General features: G+C 54.6%; 2 protein-coding genes and 1 non-coding gene across 4 annotated transcripts; 1 reads left to right on the top strand and 2 right to left on the bottom strand.

Annotated features, from left to right (window-relative positions):
* Positions 1-3,759: 3,759 nt before the first annotated feature.
* COQ4 (coenzyme Q4) lies at positions 3,760-10,670 on the bottom strand. Its single transcript, XM_029063837.1, has 7 exons — positions 10,542-10,670; positions 8,579-8,731; positions 7,798-7,894; positions 6,005-6,107; positions 4,578-4,707; positions 4,234-4,327; positions 3,760-4,052 (listed from the first exon to the last, which is right to left on the bottom strand). The coding sequence occupies exons 1-7, from the start codon at positions 10,639-10,641 to the stop codon at positions 3,863-3,865; spliced, it is 867 nt and encodes a 288-aa protein (XP_028919670.1). The 5' UTR covers positions 10,642-10,670; the 3' UTR covers positions 3,760-3,862.
* LOC114811665 lies at positions 7,226-7,363 on the bottom strand. Its single transcript, XR_003759361.1, has one exon. It is a non-coding gene; the product is annotated as a small nucleolar RNA SNORA7 (small nucleolar RNA).
* Positions 10,671-12,594: 1,924 nt separating the features above from the next.
* On the top strand, positions 12,595-21,884 carry TRUB2 (TruB pseudouridine synthase family member 2). 2 transcript variants are annotated; one of them, XM_029063835.2, is made up of 8 exons: positions 12,596-12,747; positions 15,787-15,918; positions 16,539-16,613; positions 17,898-17,959; positions 18,587-18,668; positions 19,246-19,318; positions 19,617-19,753; positions 21,367-21,884. In XM_029063835.2, exons 1-8 carry the CDS (start codon positions 12,639-12,641, stop codon positions 21,774-21,776), a joined length of 1,080 nt encoding a protein of 359 aa, XP_028919668.1. In that variant the 5' UTR covers positions 12,596-12,638; the 3' UTR covers positions 21,777-21,884. The 2 variants fall into 2 exon arrangements, with proteins under 2 accessions (XP_028919669.1, XP_028919668.1); XM_029063836.2 differs by lacking the exons at positions 15,787-15,918; positions 16,539-16,613 and having other exon boundaries at positions 12,595-12,747.
* Positions 21,885-23,087: the final 1,203 nt, after the last annotated feature.

Genomic DNA, 23,087 nt, shown 5'->3' on the forward strand with positions numbered 1-23,087 from the left:
AATTTAGAATGTGTAATTTAAAGATAGGTACCTAAGTGCTGTGGGGTGGAGGATGGAGTGAATATCAAATGCCTAAAGATTCTATATATATCTATAAATTATATATTATAAATAATGTATTTATATTGTCTCTCTCCCCCTCTAGATTGTAAACTCATTTTTTATGGTATTTGTTAAGCACTTACTATGTGCCAGGCACTAAACACTGGGGTAGATACAAGCCAATCAGGTTGGCCACAGATCATGTCCCACATGGGGCTCACAGTCTTAATCCCCAGTAGTAAAGGAGATAAGGTAACTCATGCACAGAGAAGTTAAGTGACTTCCCAAGGTCCCTCAGCAGACAAGTGGTAGAGCTGGGATTTGAACCCAGGTCTTCAGACTCTCACTAGGAGTCTCTTTCCACTAGGCCATACTGCTTCTCTTGTGGGCAGGCTATGTAACTATTACCTCTGTGGTACTGTGTTCTCCCAAGCACTTAGTAGAGTGCTCTGCACACGGTAAGCACTCAGTGAATACCATTAATTGATTGTTCGAATGAACACAGGCTCAACACAGTTGAACCTCCCCGGTAATCTGAATTGGTCGGATATAATCCCGTGGTTGGTGTTTTTTGTTTTCAAATAATCATCATTGTGGTATTCTTTAAGTGCTTTTAGGTGCCAAACACTGTACTGAGCGCCGGGTAGACCCATGATAATCAGTTCGGACACAGTCCCGGTCCCAGATGGGGCTCACAGCCTAGGTCGAAGGGAAAACAAGACCTGAATCCCCATTTTACATCTGAGGAAACTGAGACGAAGACAAGTTAAGTGACTTGCCCGAAGTCATATACCGACAAACAGTGGACTGGGATTAGAACCCGGGTCGTCTGACTCCCAGACTCTTCCCACCAGGCCGTGCTGCTTCTCACGGTGCTTTAAACGATATTTACTAAGTACTCACTGAGTGCCAAATCAGAGGGGTAGATATGAGTATCAGATCGGACACAGTCCTTGTCCCACATGGAGCTTAATATAAAATAATCAGATTGAACACAGTCCATGCCCCACATGAAACTCACAATCTGACAGGAGGTATCTTATCCCCATTTGACATATAAGGAGATAGAGGGCCAGGGAGGTTGAGTGGCTCAAAGTCGCCCAGCGGGTCATGACAGAGCTGGCAATAGAACCTAGAACCCAGGTCTCCTGACTCCCAACCTACACTCTCACCCCCAGATTAGACGGTGCTCCTTTCTGAGATATTTGGGAGCTAGGCTGTGCTGGCTGGGGCAGCCGGGCACACCCTCACATTTGGAGACAAGCATCTCGTATCCATCGCTCCAGGCCTCTTTTAGCTCTTACATCTGTCTCTGTTAAAGACGTTTACGTTTCTGGCGCTGCTTGATGATCATAACGACGCCATAATCACCGGCCGGTCTGTGCTGAGCTCCCTCAGGGTGCGCTCACCTATACCGGGCCCTGCTTTTAAAGAACACACATCCTTCCTGCCCTCGAGGAACTTCCACTCTCATAGGGGAGACGAGACAAGGCAACCAAGTATGCAATCCACGTAAATATGTACCTGTGTCTGTATAATCATTTCATGATAGGAGTTTGAAGGGGAGGATAAGGGTGTAGGCTTATTCAAAGCATTAGTGAGTTTATCTGATCAAACTTCTTGGTCGATGTATTTTAAGCTGATATTTTATAGCTATTTGCCAGGATATGCATCTGACCTATAGACTCTCAGTTTTTTTAGGGCCCAGTTTTCTTCCTCTTTTATCACTCCCACAGCAGCAGGCCCAGGCTGTGACCCTGACAGACTTGAACGATCATCTGGACTCAAGATGGATTCCCTTTGACTGGGCAGACATCAAGGACTCAAGGAGCAGCGTGGCAGAGTGGAAGGGCACGGGCCTCTGACTCAGAGGACCTGCGTTCTAATCCCCGCTCTGCCAGATGCTCTGCCAATTCACTCATATTTATTGAGCACTTACTGTGTGCAAAGCACTGTACTGAGAGCTTGGGAGACTACACTTGCTTGCTGTGTGACCTTGGGCCAGTTGCTTAACTTCTCTGTGTTGTTTCCCCAACTGTAAAATGGGGATTCAATCCCTGTTCTCCCTCCTACTTCAGACCATATGCCCCAAGCGGGATAGGGACTGTGTCCGACCTAGTTGACTTGTACCTATCCCAGCACTTAGAACAGTGTCTGACACATAAGTGCTTAAGAAGTACCCTAAAATGAAAAAACATAAAACATTTATTATCAGCTAATAATAACAGTGGTGGTATTTAAGTATTTACTATGTGTTGGGCACTGTATTAAGTGCTGGATACAAGCAAAATGGGTTAGACACAGTTCATGTCCTACATGAGGCTCACAGTCGCAATGCCCATTTTACAGATGAGGTAGCTGTGGCCCAGAGAAGTAAAGTGACTTGCCCAAGGTCACATGGCAGACAAGTGGCAGAGCCAGGATTAGAACCCAGGTCCTTCTGACTCCCAGACCGCTGCTCTGTCCACTAGGCTATGCTTCTTCAACTCTGGGTCACTGAAAAAGCTGGGAGCTATCACAGGCCAACAGAGGTGGGAAGGCCTGAGATATTGAGGCCCGAGAGAGAATAATAATAATTATGGTATTTATTAAGCGTTTACTCTGTGCCAGGCACTGTACTAAGCGCTGGGAAGCCAGGTAAGTCGGGAGAGAACGCTGGGAGCCCAAAGTCAGAGAGTAGGATGAGCTGACAGAGGTGGAGAGCAGCTAAAAAAGACCCCTAAAACAGCAGTCCAGCTCCCCACCCTCCCTGGCTGCCCGTGCTCCAATCCAAGATTCTCCCAGGTTCCCCGAAGACTCACCCCACCCTTTCCCCAACCCCCAAACTTCCATCCCCCCAAGTCTAGAGCTGCTTTTTGCTAAAAAGGCCCTTGTCCAAACCCCCGCCGACCAGGTTTTAGCCGGACCCTAAGGGCCAGCCCCCGTCCTAGGTTCTACAGAAGGTATCTTTGGAGCTCCTCTGCCCCCTCGGCTGAAAGCAGCAAACAAGGCCGGAGAAGCAGTGTGGTCTAGTGGATGGGGTACGGGCCTGGGAGGCAGAAGGACTTGGATCTAATCCCAGCTCTGCCACTTGTCGGCTGCGTGACCTAGGGCAAGTCACCTAACCTCTCTGGGTCCCACCTTATCTGTAAAATGGGGATTAAGACTGTGACTCCCACGTGGGACATGGACTGTGTCCAACCTGAGTAGCTTGTATGGGCCCTGGCGCTTAATACAGTGGCTGGGACACAGTAAGCATTTAGCAAATACCGTAATAAAAAAGAGGGCTAGTGGGGGGCGGGGAGGGAGGGCCCTCAGAGGGGCAATAGGGGACTCAGACACGGGGGTTTTCCATTCCAGACGGGGTTTTTATTGAGGCAACACCTGCTCCATTCCCTCCCTCGTCGAATCTGCCTCCCCACTCCCCCAGCCACGGGCCTCGGACCGGACAGCCGATCGGTAGTCCAGGGGTCCTACCCGGGGGACCCAGCCCCCATGGCTACCCACAGAGACCCCTACGTAGGGGAAGAGAAATGAGGAGGAAGAAGAGGGTCAGGGGCCAGGAATGGTGGAGGAGCCGGGAAGAGGCAGATCCCTAGGACTGCCCTCAGATGAGCCAGATTCTGCGGATTCTTGCTCGCCGCTGAACAGCTCCTCTGCCTCCGGATCAGTAGATTCCTTTGATCCTCCACCAGGCTCCCGAGGAAAGCCCCTCCACCCCCTCAAACCACCCCCCCAGCTGCTCCCTCCTTGACCCCCGGCCCAGCGCCAGCCTGGGAAAGAGGGAGGAAAGGTACCAGCTGGTGGACCACCAAGCCCAGGGGAGCGGGCTGTGGATAGCTCAGTGTTGGGGGGCAGGGGTCCTCCGCCTCCTGCTGAGCAGGGGAGGCTGGGGGATACGCAGCTCCTCTCGCAGGGCTTCCAGGGGCTGGTCCCAGCGCCGCTCGTAGTACAGGTTCAGGACGCAGCGGGAAGCGCGGCCGCTGCGGACGGCCCACGGGATCAGGTCGCCGGTCAGCGCCTGCAGCTTTCTGCGGCAGAGGGGAAGAGCGGCCTTCGCTCTGGGCCCCCCCCCCCCCCGGCTCCCGGGAACGGCTGGCCCCGCTGACGTGGGGCAGCCTTGGGCGTGGGAGAGACCCAATGCCAGAACGACTCTTGGACTCTCCCACTTTCTTCCTCGTCCCCTCCCCCCGGCCACGCAGGCAAGCTTACTGGGCGTTGAGGCGGATGGGACCGAAGACAGCTCCCAGTATGCACATGGGAAGGCCCAACTGGACGGCTTCAAACCACTTCACCACGACCTCCCCTGAGGAGAAAGAAGCGGAGGAAATGGGAAATGGGAAGCGGGGGTGAAGGGGGAAGGTTTTGTCCCCCGCCGCCCACCATCTCCTTGTGCCCACCACTAGCCCAGCCGTATCATTGTCTCTGCCCCCTTGGGCAGGGGCCCGGCTGCCGGGACGAGGAGAGGGATCGGGGCCCAACGTGCCGCTGCCCGAGGGGGATGACCCGGGGGACTGTGGGGCAGGAGAGGCAGGAGCGAGGGGCCAGGGGCTCACCCAGCATATTTGTAGGCATCCCGAGGAGGGTATGTAGCAGGTCATGCACCTCGCGGTAGCGCTGAATCACGTAGGCCAGTTCTTCATCGTCCACAAAGCGGGTTGGGGCCCGGGTGTCTGGGGAGACCCGCTGACAGCCAGAACCCCTCCCGATCACCTTAAAGCCCCCGGTTCCTCCCTGCCAACACCCTCGAGGCCAGATGCCTCAACTCCCCTCGTAGGGGGGGGGCCTTCCGCAGCCCCTTGGCCTCCCATCTTTTGAAAGGAAGTGCCGGATAACTTCCCTGACCCCTCCCTCCCTGACCCCATCCCTCTGCCTTCCCTGATCTCCCCCTCCGCTCGCCCCCAAAGAAAACGTCTTTTTTGGCTACGTAATCCGGGGACCTGGCTCGGTGTGGGTCGGGTGGTCCGGCTATCCTCTTTATACACCTGTTGGTCAGGCCGGGCGGTGCCGGCCGACAGGGCCTGCCCGCTCCCAGAGGGCAGGAATCCTGTCCGGTTTAGTCTGCGCCGATCGGCGCCGGTGCTGACAGAGGCTTAATTGACGTTTTGATCGTTCGAAGGGTGATTCATCTGAATCAGGTTCCAGGAAGACGGGTTGAACCCTGGACCTCGAATGGAGTAACCTCCCGGCCAGCCTCATTGCTCCATCCAATCTGTGGGCTGTCGGGGGCTCCATCCCAGCTGGGTCACAACCTCCGGGGCTGTTGCTTCAGCGAGGACCGGGGGAGGGGAAGAGGCTGGCGAGCCCGAGGTCTCGGTCTCCTCCCAGTGCCGGGGCTCTTCCCTGCCCTCTACCCTCTAAACTCGTCCTCGAGACTCTAAGCTCACTGTGGGCAGGAAACATATCTGCTGGATTGTTATACTGTACTCTCCCAAGCGCTTAGTACAGTGCTCTGTACACAGGAAGCACTCAATAAATACGTTCGAGAAGCGTGTGGCCTGGTGGACCTGGGAGTCGGAAGGACCTGGGTTCTAATCGTGACTCAACCACTCATCTGCTCTGTGATGTTGGACAAGTCACTTGACCTCTAGGTGCCTCGGTTACCACATCTGTGAAATGGGGATGAAGACTGTGAACCTTATGTGGGATAGGGACTGTGCCCAATCTGATTATCTCGTATCTACCCCAGCTTCTACAACAGTGCTTGGAACATAGTAAGCGCTTTCCAAATGCCATAAAGAAGAAGACGACAATTGATCGACCGATTGCAGGCCCCGGTCTCCCCACCGTCCCGCCCAGGGTCCACATGACAATAGGCTCTGGCGGCAAGAGGTTGGTCCTGACCCGGTGTCCAAAACGTTCCCACCTGGGAGCACCCACCCCGGAGGGCCAGAATCTGTGTCTCATGGAAATTTCCAGACCCGGGTTCTCTCCCTCCCCCCTAGGGGCACGGGAGAAGCCAACCGCTAGCCCAAGGACTCACGTTATCATCCAAGAAGTGCACATATTCTCGGCCAAAAGTGCCTTCTGGCAAGGCCCGGAGCCTGTTCAGGTCCAAAGTAGAGAGCTGAATGCGGGGTCGTTCCCTGTGGGGCGGAGGTGAGGCCTTAGGCTGGGACGGGAGAGGCAGGAGGAGAGGATGAAGAGGCGAGGTGAGGTAAGAGAGGCAGCGGGGCCCAGTGGAAAGAGCGTAGGCTCGGGAGTCAGAGGACTTGGATTCTAATCCTGGCTCTATCACCCGCCAGCAGTGTGACCCTAGGCAATTCACTTGACTTCTTTGTGTCTCAGTTTACTCATCTGTAAATGGAGCCCTAAATACCTGTTCTTCCTCCTACTAAGGCTGCAAGGGATTGGGACTGTGTCCAACTCGATTATCTTGGCTCTACCCCCGCACTTAATACAATACCTGGCCTGCAGTAAGCGCTTGTCAAATACCATTCTTATTATTACCCGTAAATCTTCTGGGAAACCAGCAGTTCACGGGGAGGAGTGAAATGTCGAGCTAAGTAGAAGGCTGGTGGGAAGTTACTGTACCCCTTCGCCCCATTACCATTTCCCTTCTTGCCTTATGTTGTGGAATCGTTTCCGACCCATAGCGACGCCACGGACACGTCTCCCAGAACGCCCCGCTCTCCCTCTGTGATCGTTCCAGTAGCGGATCCGGAGAGTTTTCTTGGTAAAAATCCGGAAGCGGTTTACCACCGCCGCCTTCCGTGCCGTAAACTCTATTTATTTTGTGAATGAGGTGTACACCCCCTTGATTCTATTTATCTTGATAATGTTGTCTTGTTTTTGTTCTGTTTTGTTCTGCCATCTATCTCCCCCCTCACTTCTCTTCACCTCCCCTCAGCTAAGCCCCCTTTCCCTCTGCTCCTCCCCCTCTCCCTTTCCCTCCCCTCAGCACTGTGCTCATTTGTATAGATTTTATTACCCTATTTATTTTGTTCATGAGGTATACATCCCCTTGATTCTATTTATCGTGATTATATTGTCTTGTTTTTGTCCGTCTGTCTCCCCCGATTAGACTGTGAGCCCGTCATTGGGCAGGGATGGTCACTATCTCTTGCTGAACTGTACATTCCAAATGCTTAGTACAGGGCTCTGCACATAGTAAGCGCTCAATAAATACTATTGAATCAATCAACTCGAGCCTCCACCCTTGACTCTCTCCCATGCCGCCGCTGCCCAGCGCGGGTGAGTTTTGCCTTGTGGCAGATGGCCTTCCACTCACTAGCCACTGCCCGAGCTAGGAATGGAACGGACAGGCCTCTGCTTGACTCTCCCTCCCGTAGCCGAGACTGGTAGAGTCCTGGAAACTCCCCGGCTGCGACCCTGAGAGGGACACTATTTCCCTTAGCTATAATTGATATTAATGCCTCTCTCCCCCTGTTGACTGTAAATTTCTGGTAAGCAGGGATCACATCTGTTTGTTTCATTCAGTTTTCCTCTGCCGTCTGTCTCCCCCGATTAGACCGTGAGCCCATCATTGGGCAAGGATTGTCTCTATCTGTTGCCGAATTGTACACTCCAAGTGCTTAGTACAGTGCTCTGCACATAGTAAGCGCTTAATAAATACTATTGAATGAATGAATGAATGAATGAACATCTACCAACTCTACTGTACTTTCCCAAGCGCTTAGTACAGGACTGCACGCAATAAGTGCTCAGTAAATTCCACTGATTGATGATTCCACATGGGTCATAGCTGACTAAAGGTCCCCCCTGGCGCCGCAATCCCGGGAGGGTGGGGAGAGGGTGGTCGGGGCAGAAACATACTGAAGGATCAGGGCACCCTCGGGGTCCTTCCTCATCTGCTGTCTGAGAGCCTGCAGAGCCCAGCGTCCTGTAGTTTCACCTAGGACTGCGACCATATCTGAAAGGGAAAAGGCAGGGAGGGAGACGAAGAAGAACAATTACGGTATCTTTTAAGCGCTTACTAGGTGCCAAGCACTGTTCTAAGTGCCGGGATAGATACAAGTTAATCAGGTTGGACACGGTCCCCGTCCCACATTCTTATCACCATCTTAGAGATGGGGTAACTGAGGCACGGAGAAGTGACTTGCCCAAGGTCACACAGCAGGCAAGTGGCAGAGCTGGGATTATTACTCAGGTCCTTCCGGCTCCCAGGCCCGAGCTCTATCCGCAAAGTGGGAAAGAGCAGCTAAGGGATATCCCGTCTGCCTCGAGAGGTTGGAATTTCCCCCAGACACCCAAGGAGATGTCTTTAGGAGTGTGGGGCAGCGGGGGCTTGTTGAGAAAGAGCCTCGGGGAGCTAACTGAAACCTCAGCCCCACATTCAAGGGCACCGAATCCGGGGAAGGGAGGCACGGAGAGATGCCAGGACCAGAGAGCAACGGCCCGGACGGTGGGGCCGAGCCGGGCAGACAGACTCCCGGGCAGAAGAGACGCCAACGGCAGAGACGGGAAAGCAGTGCTCACTCAGCCGGCTCCGCCCGGCCCCGTCTCTCCTGAGCCTGTCTTTGGGAGACCCGTCTCTGGCGGGAACGTTAGCTGGGGCCCGGAGAAGAGACGAGGTCCCTGGTCTGGACCTACTCACCGTGCCGATAAGGGTCGTAGAGGGCCATGACGGCCGAGCCGGCCGCCAGCAGCACCTTCTGCAGTGGGCTGGTGGGGATGTGTTCGGGGTACAGCGGGGCCAAGACACCGGGGGGCCCCGAGGGCCTGGCGTGGAGCAGACGACAACCGGGACCTGCAAGGCGGCCGGAGAGAGCGAGTGGATCATCGGGGTGACGTTCATTCGTTCGTATGTATTAAGCGCTTACTCTGTGTGGGGCACTGTGCTAAACATTTTGGAAAGAACAATATGACAATAAAGGGTGACAATCCCTGCCCACAACGAGCTCAGAATCCAAACGGGGGGCGGGACACAGACATCAATACAGATAAATAAAATTACAGATATATACATAAGTGTCGTGGGTCAGGAAGGCGGGAGACGAGGAAAGGGAGCAAGTCAGGGCGACGCAGAATGGAGTGGGAGAGGAGGAAGAACAGGCCTAGGTCTGGTGGGGGTCATTCGTTCATCCATTTATTTTTATTGAGCACTTACTGTGTGCAGAGCACTGTACTAAGCACTTGGGGGAGGACAATACAACAATAAACAGACACATTCCCTGCCCACAACGAGTTTACAGTCTAGCTGAGGGGTCAGAGCGATCCTCCCTCCCGGAGGCCTACCCAGCTGTCGCCCAGCTCTTTAAATCACTCTTATGGCATTTATTGAGCACTAACTGTGCGCAGAGATGCGTTCCCTCACCTGTAAAATGGGGGTTAAGACTGTGAGCCCCAAGTGGGACAGGGACTGTGCCCAACCCGATTTCCTTGTATCCACCTCAGTGCTTAGTAATAATAATAATGATGGTATTTATTAAGCGCTTACTATGTGCCAAGCACTATTCTAAGCTCTGGGGTAGATACAGGCTACTCAGGTTGTCCCACGTGGGGCTCACAGTCTTAAAACTCATTTGACAGAGGAGGGAACTGAGGCCCAGAGCAGTGAAGTGACTTGCCCAAGGCAAGTGGCGGGGCCGGAATTAGAACCCACAACCTCTGACTCCCAAACCTAGGTTCTTGCCACTCAGCCACGATGTGCCTGGCACCTAGTAAGTGCTTAACAAATACCATAATCATTATTATTATTATTACTACATTCTTGGGAGAGTAATAATAAGAATTATGGTATTTTTTAAGTGCTTACTATGTGCAGAGCACTGTTCTAAGCGCCTGGGGGAGATACAGGGGAATCAGATTGTCTCACGTGGGGCTCACATTTTTTCATCCCCATTTTTACAGATGCGGTAACTCGAGGCCCAGATAATAATAATAATAATGTTGGTATTTGTTAAGTGCTTACTATATGCAGAGCACTGTTCGAAGCGCTGGGGTAATAATAATAACAATAATAATGTTGGTATTTGTTAAGCGCTTACTATGTGCAGAGCACTGTTCTAAGCACTGGGGGAGATACAGGGTAACCAGGTTGTTCCTCGTGAGGCTCACAGTTAATCCCCATTTTACAGATGAGGTCACTGAGGCACAGAGAAGTTAAGTGACTTGCCCACAGTCACCCAGCTGACAAGTGGCAGAGCCGGGATTCGAACCCATGATCTCTGACTCCCAAGCCCAGGCTCTTTCCCCTGAGCCACCCAGTCTTCATCCCCATTTGACAGAGGAGGTCACTGAGGCCCAGAGAAGTAAAGTGACTTGCCCACAGTCACCCAGCTGACAAGTGGCAGAGCCATGACCTCGGACTCTCAAGCCCGGGCTCTTGCCACTCAGCCACGCTGTGCCGAGCACCTAATAGGCGCTTAACAAATACCATAATTATTATTATTATTATGATGCTCCTGGGAGAGTACAACACAAGAGAAGTAGCAGACACGTTCCCTGCCCGCAAGGACCTTCCCCCGGTCGGACCGGCCCAGCAGGGAGGCGCAGAGCGCTCAGTACAGCGCTCTGCACACGGTAGGGCTGCATAAATAGCCGTGATCGATAAATACCATGGATGATTGATGGAGGCGGGTGGGGGGTGGAGCGGATGCAGGTGAAGGGCGAGGCAGGGGGAGCGGAGCGGAGCCGGAGCAGAGCCCGGGAACCCATCGTGTACCGCAGGGTTGGCACCGGAGGGTTTGGAGGGGTGGGGCGAAGGGAAGGGGGTGGGGCGGCCACCACGGAGCCTCGCACCGGCCAAAACAGTCCTCTTCGCCCCTCGGCCGAGGGGCTCGGGCGGTCAGAGGTCGTGGGTTCTAATCCCGACGCCCCCACTTATAGGATCGCCTTTGTCTAAGCACTCACTGGGCCCCGAGCGCTGACCTAAGGTCATACAAGGGCATCGGATCGTGGGGCTCACGGTCTGCAGCCCCCTTTTATTATGAGAATAATGAGGAGGAGGAGGATGGCATTTGTTAAGCGCTTACAATGTGCCCAGCACTGTGCTAAGCGCTGGGGGAGATTTACAGGGTAATGAGGTTGTCCCACGTGGGCCTCACACTCTTCATCCCCCTTTTATTATAATGATAATATTAATAATGATAAGGATGGCATTGGTTAAGTGCTTACAATGTGCCGAGCACCGTTCAAAGCGCTGGGGGAGATGCAAGGTCATCAGGTGGGCCCACGTGGGGCTCACACTCTTCATCCCCCTTTTATTATAATAATAATAATATTAATAATGATGAGGATGGCACTGGTTAAGCACTTACAATGTGCCGAGCACTGTTCTAAGCGCAGGGGGAGATGCAAATCATCAGGTGGGCCCACGTGGGGCTCACACTCTTCATCCCCCTTTTATTATAATAATAATAATGATGATGATGACATTTGTTAAGCGCTTACAATGTGCCGAGCACTGTTCTAAGCGCTGGGGGAGATACCAGGTCATCAGGTGGACCCACGTGGGGCCCACAGTCTTATTCCTCATTTCCCAGATGAAGTAGCTAAGGCCCAGAGAAGAGAAGTGACTTGCCCAAAGTCACACAGGCACTAAGTAAGCGCTTAACAAGTACCAACATTATTATTATTATAAAAAGGGGATGAAGAGTGTGAGCCCCACGTGGGACAACCTCATTACCCTGTAAATCTCCCCCAGCGCTTAGAACGGTGCTCAGCATTCATTCAATAGCATAGTAAGCGCTTAACAAATACCAACACTATCATTATTATTATTATACAAGGGGAATGAAGAGTGTGAGCCCCACGTGGGACAACTTCATTACTCTGTAAATCTCCCCCGGGGTTTAGAACAGTGCTTTCTCTGGGCCTCAGTTCCCTCATCTGAAAATGGGGATTAACTGTGAGCCTCACATGGGACAACCTCATTCCCCTGTATCTCCCCCAGCGCTTAGAACAGGGCTCTGCACATAGCGCTTAACAAATACCAACATTATTATTATGATTCTCTGGGCCTCAGTTCCCTCATCTGGAAAATGGGGATTAACTGTAAGCCTCACATGGGACAACCTCATTCCCCTGTATCTCCCCCAGCGCTTAGAACAGTGCTCATCACATAGTAAGCACTTAAATGCCAACATTATTATTAATAATAATAATAATAATGTTGGTATTTGTTAAGCGCTTACTATGTGCAGAGCACTGTTCTAAGCGCTGGGATAGATACAGGGTAATCACCTGTAATCACCGGTAATCACCAGGGTAAAAGCCTCACATGGGACAACCTCATTCCCCTGTATCTCCCCCAGCGCTTAGAACAGGGCTCTGCACATAGTAAGCGCTTAACAAATACCAACATTATTATTCTTCTTCTCTGGGCCTCAGTTCCCTCATCTGTCAAATGGGGATGAAGACTGTAAGCCCCACGTGGGACCACCTGATGACCCTGCATCTCCCCCAGCGCTTAGGACAGTGCTCTGCACAGAGTAAGCACTTCACAAATACCAACACGATTATTACTAGCAAAGTCTTCCGGCCCTTTTGTCCTTCGGGTGCGTGTTCCCGGCCGGACTCGGGAGGGGGGGGGGGGGGAACGCACTTCCGGTGCGGCGGGCGCGGAGGCCGGAGAGGGGGAAGGCGTTTCCGGGGGCGCACTTCCGGTCTGGCGCTGGGCGTGGGGGAGGGGGCGGGGCGGCGCGCTGCAGGCCATGGCGTCGGCAGGACTGGCCCGGCTCAACGGGCTCTTCGCCGCCTACAAGCCCCCCGGCAAGCACTGGAAATACGTCCGGGACACGGTGGAATTGAAGCTCCTGCAGGGTGAGCGTCCGGCCCGAAGCAGCAGGGCATAATAATAATAAGAATGATGCCATTGGTTAAGCGCTTACTATGTGCCCAGCACTGTTCTAAGCGCTGGGAGGGGATACAGGGTCATCAGGCGGTCCCACGTGGGCTCATAGTCTTCATCCCCGTTTTCCAGATGAGGGAAGTGAGGCACAGAGAAGTGAAGGTGACGTGCCTAAAGTTATAAGTGGTGAAGTCGAGATTACTAACTATAATGTTGGCATTTAAGCGCTTACTATGTGTCCAGCACTGTTCTAAGCGCTGGGAGGGGATACAGGGTCATCAGGCGGTCCCACGTGGGCTCATAGTCTTCATCCCCGTTTTCCAGATGAGGGAAGTGAGGCACAGAGAAGTGAAGGTGACGTGCCTAAAGTTATACGTGGTGAAGTCGAGATTAATAACTATAATGTTGGCATTTGTTAAATGCTATGTGTCCAGCACTGTTCTAAGCGCTGGGAGGGGACACAAGGTCATCAGGTGGTCCCACGTGGGCTCATAGTCTTCATCCCCGTTTTCCAGATGAAGGAACTGAGGCACAGAGAAGTGAAGGTGACGTGCCTAAAGTCACAAGTGGTGGAGTAGGGATTAATAATAATAATGATGCTGGCATTTGTTAAGTGCTTACTATGTGCCCAGCACTGTTCTTAGCGCTGGGAGGGGATACAAGGTCATCAGGCTGTCCCACTTGGGACTCAGTGCATCATCCCCATTTTCCAGATGAGGGAACTGAGGCCCAGAGAAGTGAAGGTGACTTGCCCAAAGTCACAAGTTGTGAAGTCAGGATTAATAATAATAATGTTGATGGCATTTGTTAAGCGTTTACTATGTGCCCAGCACTGTTCTAAGCGCTGGGAGGGGGTACAAGATCATTGGGTGGTCCCACGTGGGGCTTACAGTCATCATCGCCATTTTCCAGATGAGGCAACTAAGGCCCAGAGAAGTGAAGGTGACTTGCCCAAAGTCACAAGTGGCGAGGTCGGGATTAATAATAGTGATGGCATTGGTTAAGCATTTACTGTGTGCCCAGCACTGTTCTAAGCACTGGGAGGGGACACAGGATCATCAGGTGGTCCCATGTGAGCGTCATAGTCTTCATCCCCATTTTCCAGATGAGGTCACTAAGGCACAGAGAAGTTAAGATGACTTGCCCAAAGTCACCCAGCTGACAAGTGGCAGAGTCGGGATGAGAACTCACGACCTCTGACTCCCAGGCCCTTGTCAGTGAGCCACGCTGCTTCTAATTAATAATAGTAATGACATTTGTTAAATGCCTACTATGGGCCCGGCACTGTACTAAACGCTGGGGTGGGTGTGAGCAAATCGGATTGGGCATAATCCCTGTCCCAGATAGGATTTACAGACCTAATCCCCATTTCACAGATGAGGTGGAATGGGCCCGGGAGTCAGGTGGCCATGGGTTCTAATCCTGGCTCTGCCACTTCTCTGCTGTGTGACCCCGGGCAAGTCACTTCACTGGGCCCCAATTACCTCATCTGTGAAATGGGGATTCAGACTGTGAGCCCTATGTGGGACAGCGACTGCGTCCAACCCTTTTTGCTTGTATCCACCCTAGCGTTTAGTATATTCTCTGGAGGGCCCCGATCAGTCAAACAGTGGTATTTATTGAGTACCTACTTTGTGCCAGTTCATCAGTGGTATTTATTGAGCACTTAGTATGTGCAGAGCACTATATTAAGCACTGGGGAGAGTGCAGTACAACAGAGTTGGTAGATATGTTCCCCGCCCATGATGAATTTACAGCCTAGCAGGAGTTTACGGTGTAGAGCACTGTCCTAAGCGCATGGGAGAGTAACAAGAGAGGAAGGAAACAGGATCCCTGCCCCCAAGGAGTTTTCAAAATAGCAGGGAGGAGGACACTAAAATAAATTATAGGCTTGGGGAGGCTACCAAGCATAAGGTTCTGTAAAGGTATGTAAGTGCTGCGGAAGTGGAGGTGAATGCCTAAGGAGATTTAGGGGATGTGGACTTGTAAGCATAGATGACACGTGGGGATAGAGTAGGGAGCTCAGAGGTTAGTTAGGGACAGCTTCCTGGAAAGGATGTAATTTTAGGAGGGCTTTGAGGAGGGTCTCTTGGATATCAACGGGGTGGGAATTACAGGCGGGAGGGAGGGTTTGAGCATGGAAGGGGTCACAAGTGAGACAAGAAGCAGGGCACAGTTTCGAACAACTTTATGCCTTTGTCACGTGCAATTTAGATCAGTTGGTGTGTCTGGGACTGTTAGACTCTCTTTCGGACTGTTAGCTTCTCCAGGTCAGGGGCAATGCTTTTTTTTAAAACGCTATTTTTTAACTGCTTACTAGGCCAGGCACTGTTCCAAGTGCTGGGGGAGATTCCTCCTCTGGGACACCTGCCAACCCCTCTAACAAGGGTCTGCCAGAGGGACTCTCCATTCCTCCTTCCCCATGAAGGTTCCCCGGCCTCAGTTTTCCAGCTGCCTTTACCCTGGATCCTCATCTTGCAGTGATCCTCCCCTTCGGGTACAGTTTGGGAAGTGCTCGGCACCAGCAGAACTATAATAATAATTATGGTACTTAAGTGCTCACTTTAAGCCAGGCACTGTTCTAGACACTGGGTAGATACAAGGAATCAGGTTGGACACAGACCCTGTCCCACATGGGGCTCACACTCTTAATCCCCATTTTACAGAGGAGGTAACTGAGGCCCAGAGAAGTGGAGGGACTTTCCCAAGATCACACAGCAGACAAGTTGCAGAGTCAGGAGTAGAACCTGGGTCCTTCCTACTCCCAGACCCGTGCTCTATCCACTAAGCCTCGCTGCTTCTCAGGACTAGGTGATGCCTTTGCCACCATCGCAGACGGCGAGAGTGGGTAGGGCTCGTCTCTGCTGCTGAATTGTACTTTCCCAGCGCTCGGTACAGTGCTCTGCACACGGTGAGCACTCAATAAATACGATTGAATGAACAAGAGATGGGCCTTTCGCTTCTGGATTCCCCCACCAAGTGCCCTCTTGCTCCCCGGCTGTCCCGGTCAGGACTCAATGCCCTGAAGAGGCCAGCACCGCTGCAACAGGTCCGCTTCCTGCTGGGCCCCAAGGAAGGTGGTGAGGAGAAGGAGCTGACCCTCACAGCCACCAGCGTGCCCATTCTCGCCAATCACCCCCTTGGTAAGAGCTCGGGGGGCGGGAGGGAGAGGGTCTTTGAGGAGTGGTGGGGCCGGGGAGAGGAAGTGACACTATCACCCCTCCCAGGGGAGGGACTTTGGGTTGTCCCCAGGGGCAAGGACTGGGCCTCAGGGAGGCAGGTGTGTCTGCTGAGGTCCCAGGGGGCTGGGAGCTTTGTGAAGCCTGAAGTCTTCTCTGTGGGGACTTTGGGAATTTAGGGGGCGGGGGGGCTTTGGCCTGCACCCTCCTCCCACCCAAGTCCCTCAACCCATGAGGTCCGAGCTGGGACTCGAGTCCCTGGACCTCTGGGTTGGGAGAGAAAACAACTCGAACACCCTTCCCCCGCCCTAAACCCTGCTCCCTTTGACTCCACCACCCGGCCGCCGGGAGCCCACGACGGTCAGAACCACTCTGGGCAGCGGCCACAGGCCCGGGGCAAACGGATTATCGAGAGGGCCCCACCAAGACAGTTTGATAACGAGCCACGGGGAGGGTGGAATCTCAGCCTTAGGAGCCGTTCCACCCCTCCCGGCCTCAATCGTGTCCGGGCGCCTTCCCGGCCGGCCGCTGGCCCCGGATGGCCGCTCTCTCCCTCAGGTCCCAACCAGTTTGTTCCTTCTCAGTGAGAGGGCCGAGCTTCACTGGCCTGAAGATAGGTGTGGGACATGTCTTGGATATCCAGGCCTCTGGCGTGCTTGGTAAGTGCTGCTCCCGGGGCCCGGGCCCCAGGGTCCTTCTTGACCCGCCCCCGCGAGACCATCAGGCCTCGCCTAGCGGGTGCTCGGGCCGGCTGGCCACCCCTTTGGCTGCCGGGTCTTCCGCCCGTCTCCTCTGGGGACACGGGCTGCCCTTCCGTCCAAACCTGTCTCGTGCCTGTCTCCCTGGGCCACTCAGTCGTATTTACTGAACGCTTACTTTGTGCAGAGCACTGTACTAAGTGCTTGGTAAAGTACAATATAACAATAAACAGACATATTCCCTGCCCACAACGAGCTTACTCCCTAAAAACTAGGCTAATTTTGACTGGGTGGACGGGATCTCCTTGCCTGCTTTTTCTCCCCCCGCAGTGAGGCTGGGGCCATGCTCCCCTTCCTCTGCCAGAGACACAGAGAGACATAGAGATTGGGGATAGAGCTGAGAACTGGAGTCCTGAGTACTCACCACTCCTAAGTGTCCGAGGGCATCACCGTTGGGGCGTCATGTCAGATGGGGAGGATTGGGGCAGGAGGAAGGGAAAACAGCGTGGCCTAACGGATAGAGCCCGGGTCTGGGAGTCAGAAGGACCTGGGTTCCAATCCCGGCTTCACCGCTTGCCTTCTCTGTGGCCTTGGGCAAGTCATTTCGTTTCTCTATGCCTCAAAATTCCCTCAAACTGGTAAAACTGTTTTGTTAATGGTATTTAAGTGCTTACTGTGTGCCAGGTACTGTTCTAAGCCCCGGGGTAGATAAAGTCAGGTAGGACACAGACCCTGACCCACATGGGGCTCACGGTCTTAGTCCCCATTTTACAGATGAGGTGACCGAGGCACAGAGAAGTAAAATGGGGACTAAGCCCTGTGTGGGATACGGACTGTGTGTCCAACCTGATTATCTCATATCTACCCCAGTGCTTAGTACAGAGTCTGGCACATAGCAAGCGCATAACAAATGCCATTTAAAAAAAGCAAAGGCTTCTGCGAGCAATAGGTGGGCGCTTCAGGGGCTCGCCATTTACATGGTCTTCATTTCTCTCCCATTTCCTCTCCAGCTGTTTTGGGGTCCTACCCAGAAGCAGGGGACATGAGAGGGTGACAGGAGCATGTTAGAATCGGGCCAATCTCAGAGCAGTCAGGAGAAAGGCCAGTGGGGGAGGAGGACAGACACACACTCACTCAGAGAAGGACAGGGATCACGTCTCCCAATTCTGTTGTACTTTCCCAGTCCATTTAGTCCAGTGCTCCGCAGCCAGTAAACGCTCAATAAATACCATTGATTGATTTCAGTGCTCGGCGTGGGACACGGGAACAAACTGCTCATGGACTTGCATCACGCCCACCTGACCAAGGTAGCCTCCCAGCCGCTTGCCTGCCCTCCCAGCTCCCCTTCTGGGGAGAGAGCTGCCGGCGTGGCGCCGTGGAAACGAGGGGCCTCACCAGCTAGGAAGGAGGATTTCCAAGCACCTTGTGGGTCAGTCGGGCTCCCCAGCGTTCAGAGCAGTCACAGCCCCGACAGGGTTCCCTCTCAGCTTCTCTGGGTTGGAAAGCGGGGAAGGAAGAGGATCCCTAAAGGAGAAACCGAGGTGCAGAGAGGCTCAGGAGCTAAGGGTGGTGGCGGGGAGGGCCGTGGAAGACGGATGCGCCCCTGGCTCGAGGGAGATGACTCTCGGGAAGGATCGAGCACCACTGATAAATCCAGGGGGTCAGAAGGACCCTCGGTCTCTAAAGTCTTAAGGTTTCCGATCAGCCTGATGATCTCGGTGGGGATCCTCGGGTCAAAGGTCCTAGCCTCTCTGGATGGGGGCCTCAGGGGGTTAGGGGTGCTTGGGAAGGGGCTGGAGAATGGCCATCTCTTACCCTCCCCCCCCCAGACTACCAGGAGGACTAACCCAGTCCCATCTCTGGATTACCACCTCTCCCCACGTTCTGTCCCCCTTCCCTCCCATAATACCGCCCGCCCCTCTTCCTCCTCTAAGGATTACACAGTGCGTGGCCTTCTGGGGAAGGCGACAGATGACTTTTCTGACCTGGGCAGGCTGGTGGAGAAGACAACCTATGGTAAGATTCCCAGATAAGAGGAGAGGGAGGGACCGGAAACCAGGGTGGAGGTGGAGTGGGCGAGGGGGATGAGCGGCAAGTGGAGTGTTTCCTACCTCCTGACCCAAAGCCTCCCCGTTTGCCGGGCTGAGCTCCCCCGAATCCCCAAGAAGTCTCTCTTGGGCGTCTGGCCAGCTGCCAGCAGGACCTTTCCCAGCCGGGGAGGGGATGCGGTCACCCCAGATCTCCAGCTGAGACCCGGCACCCAGCTCTGGGGACCACCTGAGCTCCTCCCCCTTTCCCAAACTCCCCTTGGACTCTCTGGCCTAGAAGAGGACTCAAGAGGTCATCCTGTCCAACTCCCTGCCCCCCTCCAGACCTGCGCAGAAAGACTGTCTGAATCCCATCACGATCAGAGCTCTGCTCCGGAGGGGACGAGACCCCCAGGCGGCGAAGCCGCGCCAGGCCTTATCTTTAGCGGCCGGCTCCGGGCTGGGGGTGGGACCCGGGTCCCAAGGCAGCCTGGGTGGAGAAGCAGGGGTGGGGCTGCCAAGTTCGGGGGCACCGTCTGATGGCCTGGTGCCTCCGGCCGTTGCAGATCACGTGACCCAGGAGAAGCTGGACCGCATCCTGGCAGTCATTCAGGGCTCTCATCAGAAAGCACTGGTGATGTACGCGGGGCACTGGACCGGGCGGGGCGGTGGAGGAAGACCGGGGATATTTACTGAGAGTCCGCGTGGTACAGAGCACACCTCCCGCTTCTGCCGCCAGAAACTTCGAGCGCGACGGCTGAACTTGCGGGGGAGGGGAGCAGCTCTCCGAGGGCCCAGGCCCCTGCCTGGGGCTGGGAGGCCGAAGCTCCAGATGTCGGTCGGACAGAGGGACGGAGGGGGAGCCCGGGATGAGGGGGGGTCGGGTCTCCGGTCGAGCCGTCACGGCCCCCCACTTCGGTTGCGTCTACCCGCGCAGGCACTCCAGACTGGATCTGAAGACCCAAGAGGCCTACGAGTTGGCCGTGAAGGGATTGATCCGGCCCATGGACAAGGCGCCGATGCTCATCCTGGGCGTCCGATGTCTCGAGTTTTCACCTCCTGAATTCCTGTTAGGTAGGGCTGGTCGGGGGGAGGAGGCAGGGGGCAGGGACTGGGCAGTGGGCAGGCAGAACAGAGAAGCAGCATGGTGTAGTGGATAGAACACGGGCCTGGGAGTCAGAAGGTCATGGGTTCTAGTCCCGGCTCTGCCACTTGTCTGCTAAGTGACCTTGGGCAAGTCGGTTCACTTCTCTGGGCCTCAGTTACCTCATCTATAAAATGGGGATCGAGACCGTGAGCCCCACGTGGGTCAGGGAGTGTATCCAACCCAATTTGCTCGTCTCCACTCCACTACAGTGAGTGCTTAACACATACCATAATTATCTCTAGACTGAGCCCGTCTCCAGTCTGAGAGGTCGTGTGGGCAGGGAATGTGTCTGCTTTACTCTCCCGAGCACTTAGTCCAGTGGTTTGTCCACAGTAAGCGCTCAATAAATATGACTGAATAAATGGACTGGGTCCAACCCGATTACTTTGTATCTTCCCCAGCACTAGAACAGCACTTAAGCACTATTAAAAAAAAAATAGAGGCCTGGGGCAGCAGGAGAACAGGGAAGACAAGCCGTGGAAATGACCTTGGTGTCCAGGTCCGCATCCACCTGGTGTGTGCGCCCCTCGATGTGGCCACTCTGCAGCCTTGGCCCCCTGCCCGCCCGCACCCCTTTGGGTCTGCCCCAAAGGCTCCAGGCTGGCCTGTTCCCTTCATCCGCCCTCACCCGCTCCGCGCCAGGGCAGCGCCAGATAAGAGATCCTAGAACAAATGCTTTCATGTCTCCTGCCAAGACTCTCTTTGAAGCCGAATCCCAACGAGCGGAGTTTATATTTAGTCTTGTTCCCAGGCTCAGAGGGTGGCTCAGAAGTTGCCGTCCCAGTTTGTGCCCCCCCCCCCCCCAGCCTCCCTCTGCCCCTCTGTTCTCTTCCACACTTTCTTGCTTTGCATTCCGCTTCCTTCCTCTTTGTCATGTTCTTTACCGCCTTCCCCACATGCCACCCCAGGCTCCCACTCCCTTATTTCCCCCTTCCCCTTGACTTGCTTCACCACGTTTCTTCCCTCTAGCTTCCCTCTATTTGAGTTTGTTCATCTCCACCCCCCTTTACTCCACCCAACACCCTCCTCCCTCCTGACTGGTCCAGATTGCCTCTTGATTATTCTCCGCACTCCATAATAATAGTGTATTTGTTCAACCCTCGATATCTGCTGTACTAAGCACTCGGGGTAGGGACCATACAATCACATCCGACGTAGTCCCTGTCCCACAGGGGACCCACAGTAAGCGCTCAACAAATACGACTGATTGGCGGAGCAGGAGGACAGGAAAGGCCCAGAGAAGTGAAGTGATTTGCCCAGGGTCACGCAGCAGACAAGTGGCAGAGCCGGGATCAGAACCCAGGTCCTTCTGTCTCCCAGGCCAGTGCTCAATCCGCTAGGCTACGCTGCTTGTCTGAAGCCAATTATCTCTATACACATTTAGGTCGATTACCTGGTTGGCAGGCCTGTCCTGTTAGGCAGTAAGCTTCTTGAGGGCAGGGACCTTAGGTCATCGGGGACCTGAGGAGCTCAGTCCAAGCTCGTCTGACTGCCCTCTCTCTGCTTGCCCCTCTCCGTCTCACACCCCCGGCCGTCACAGAGATCCAGTGCATGAACGAGACCCAACAGCAGCTCCGCCGGGTGGTTCATGAGATCGGGCTGGAGCTAAAGTCGACGGCCGTGTGCACCCAGGTGCGCCGCACCCGAGACGGGGCCTTCACCGTGGACGATGCCCTCCCGAGGACCCGGTGGGACCTGCGCAGCGTCCAGGACGCCATCCGGGAGGTCAAGCCCCGCCTGGAGGAGGAGCTGCTGAAGACCTGGGAGGTGGTCCTGGACTCAGAGACGCCGGAAGGACGCACAGCCTCCCCAGTCCTGGGGCTAGAGCCCACGTCAGGCCGGCCTCCCCGTGTCGGCCGTGGATGCGGGTCGGCGCCCGGGCCGGGAGAAGGTCCCCGGGGCCCCGACGCGGACTGTGGGAGCCCCACTGCTGCGACCGCTCCTTTCTAGATGGCCACAGAGACCACTGCTGCCGGGGGAGCTCAGGGTCACATCTGGAGCAGCATGGCATAATGGATAGAGCACGGGCCTGGGAGTCAGAAGGTCATGGGTTCTAATCCCAGCTCCACCACTCGTCTGCTGTGTGACCTTGGCAAGTCCCTTCACTTCTCTGTGCCTCAGTTCCCTCATCTGTAAAATGGGGATTGAGACTGAGCCCCACATGGGACGGACTGTGTCCAACCAACCCGATTTGTGTGTATCCACCCCAGCGCTTAGTACAGTGCCTAGCACATAGTAAGCGCTTACCAAATACCATCGTTGTTATTATCATCTCGGCCTGAGAAGTGTTAACGCGGACTTGGGGGAAACTCCCAAAGGGCTCGGTGCACGGCTGGTGAGGAGCTAGCGAAGAGCCGACAGACCTGCTGCCTCGGCTGTTTGGGGGCCTTCTGTAGCTCTGTCACTCGGGGGCACACAAGGGATGTGCTTGGGCTGGAGACTCCATCTCCCCGTCGCCTCCCCTTCCTTCCTCTCCTCCCTCCCCGCCAGCTTAGCTGGGCAGGCGGGGGCACCGGACGGGCAAAGTGCATGGTGGGGAACCTAAATAAGACCTCGGACCAAATAGGTCACAACCCCATTGCTTTTGTGGTTGACGGTGAGGGGCTTCGGGGTGGAAGAAAGGGGATTTTTTTCTGAGCTGGTTGCCCCACTTGAGTAGGCAAAATCTCCAGATGAAAGAATGGGGCAGAAGTGAGGAAAGCAGGGACAGGGGGATTGGAGCTATGGCTTGCCATGCAACAGAGAGCAGTGAGAATAATGTTAATTTGGCTCAAAGATGTGCTTCCCTGAAGAATTTCACTTCACCCTGTCCACCCTCTCTGGCCGGGCCCCTCACCACCCATCTGCCCTAATGGGGGGGAGACTGGAGGGGAGAATGAGGTCTGTTCTTAAGCGATGGCCTGTCTGGGTCCTGGATGGTGGGGAGGGAGGGGATGGGGGTACCCTGCCTGCATCTGATGAGGACACCGGGCCCCAGAATCCTGCCTTTCAGCCCAGGGCTCAGCTCCCCCAGTTCTGTTTCCCTGCAGTCCCGTGGCCCTTTGGAGAAGGGTGGGAGCCAGATCTGAACCCTCCGAGCAGCTCTCAGCAGAGGTGGCACTTTGCCTTTGGCCGCCCCGAGCGTTAAGCCAGCAGGGGAAGCCTAGCCAGGGCTTCTTGTGAGTTAGTGTGAGCTGGGAGCCTGAGAGCATTCTGCTATTGGGGAGGCGGGGGGTAGGGGAGCCGGGGGGACGGTGGACAGTGTCTGTATTCGTTCCCCTG

Source organism: Ornithorhynchus anatinus, chromosome 4 (assembly GCF_004115215.2).
Source record: "Ornithorhynchus anatinus isolate Pmale09 chromosome 4, mOrnAna1.pri.v4, whole genome shotgun sequence".
Taxonomy (NCBI): domain Eukaryota; kingdom Metazoa; phylum Chordata; class Mammalia; order Monotremata; family Ornithorhynchidae; genus Ornithorhynchus; species Ornithorhynchus anatinus.

Excerpts from the sequence above, each read along its gene's own strand:
- COQ4 (XM_029063837.1), bottom strand. The coding sequence starts at position 10,641 with ATGGGTTCCCGGGCTCTGCTCCGGCTCCGCTCCGCTCCCCCTGCCTCG. Across the intron at positions 4,328-4,577 it reads GATGCCTACAAATATGCTGG|GGGAGGTCGTGGTGAAGTGG; the intron begins GTGAGCCCCTGG and ends CTTTCTCCTCAG. Across the intron at positions 4,053-4,233 it reads CCCATCCGCCTCAACGCCCA|AAAGCTGCAGGCGCTGACCG; the intron begins GTAAGCTTGCCT and ends CCTCTGCCGCAG.
- TRUB2 (XM_029063835.2), top strand. The coding sequence starts at position 12,639 with ATGGCGTCGGCAGGACTGGCCCGGCTCAACGGGCTCTTCGCCGCCTAC. Across the intron at positions 16,614-17,897 it reads CCAGGCCTCTGGCGTGCTTG|TGCTCGGCGTGGGACACGGG; the intron begins GTAAGTGCTGCT and ends GATTGATTTCAG. Across the intron at positions 18,669-19,245 it reads GGTGGAGAAGACAACCTATG|ATCACGTGACCCAGGAGAAG; the intron begins GTAAGATTCCCA and ends CGGCCGTTGCAG.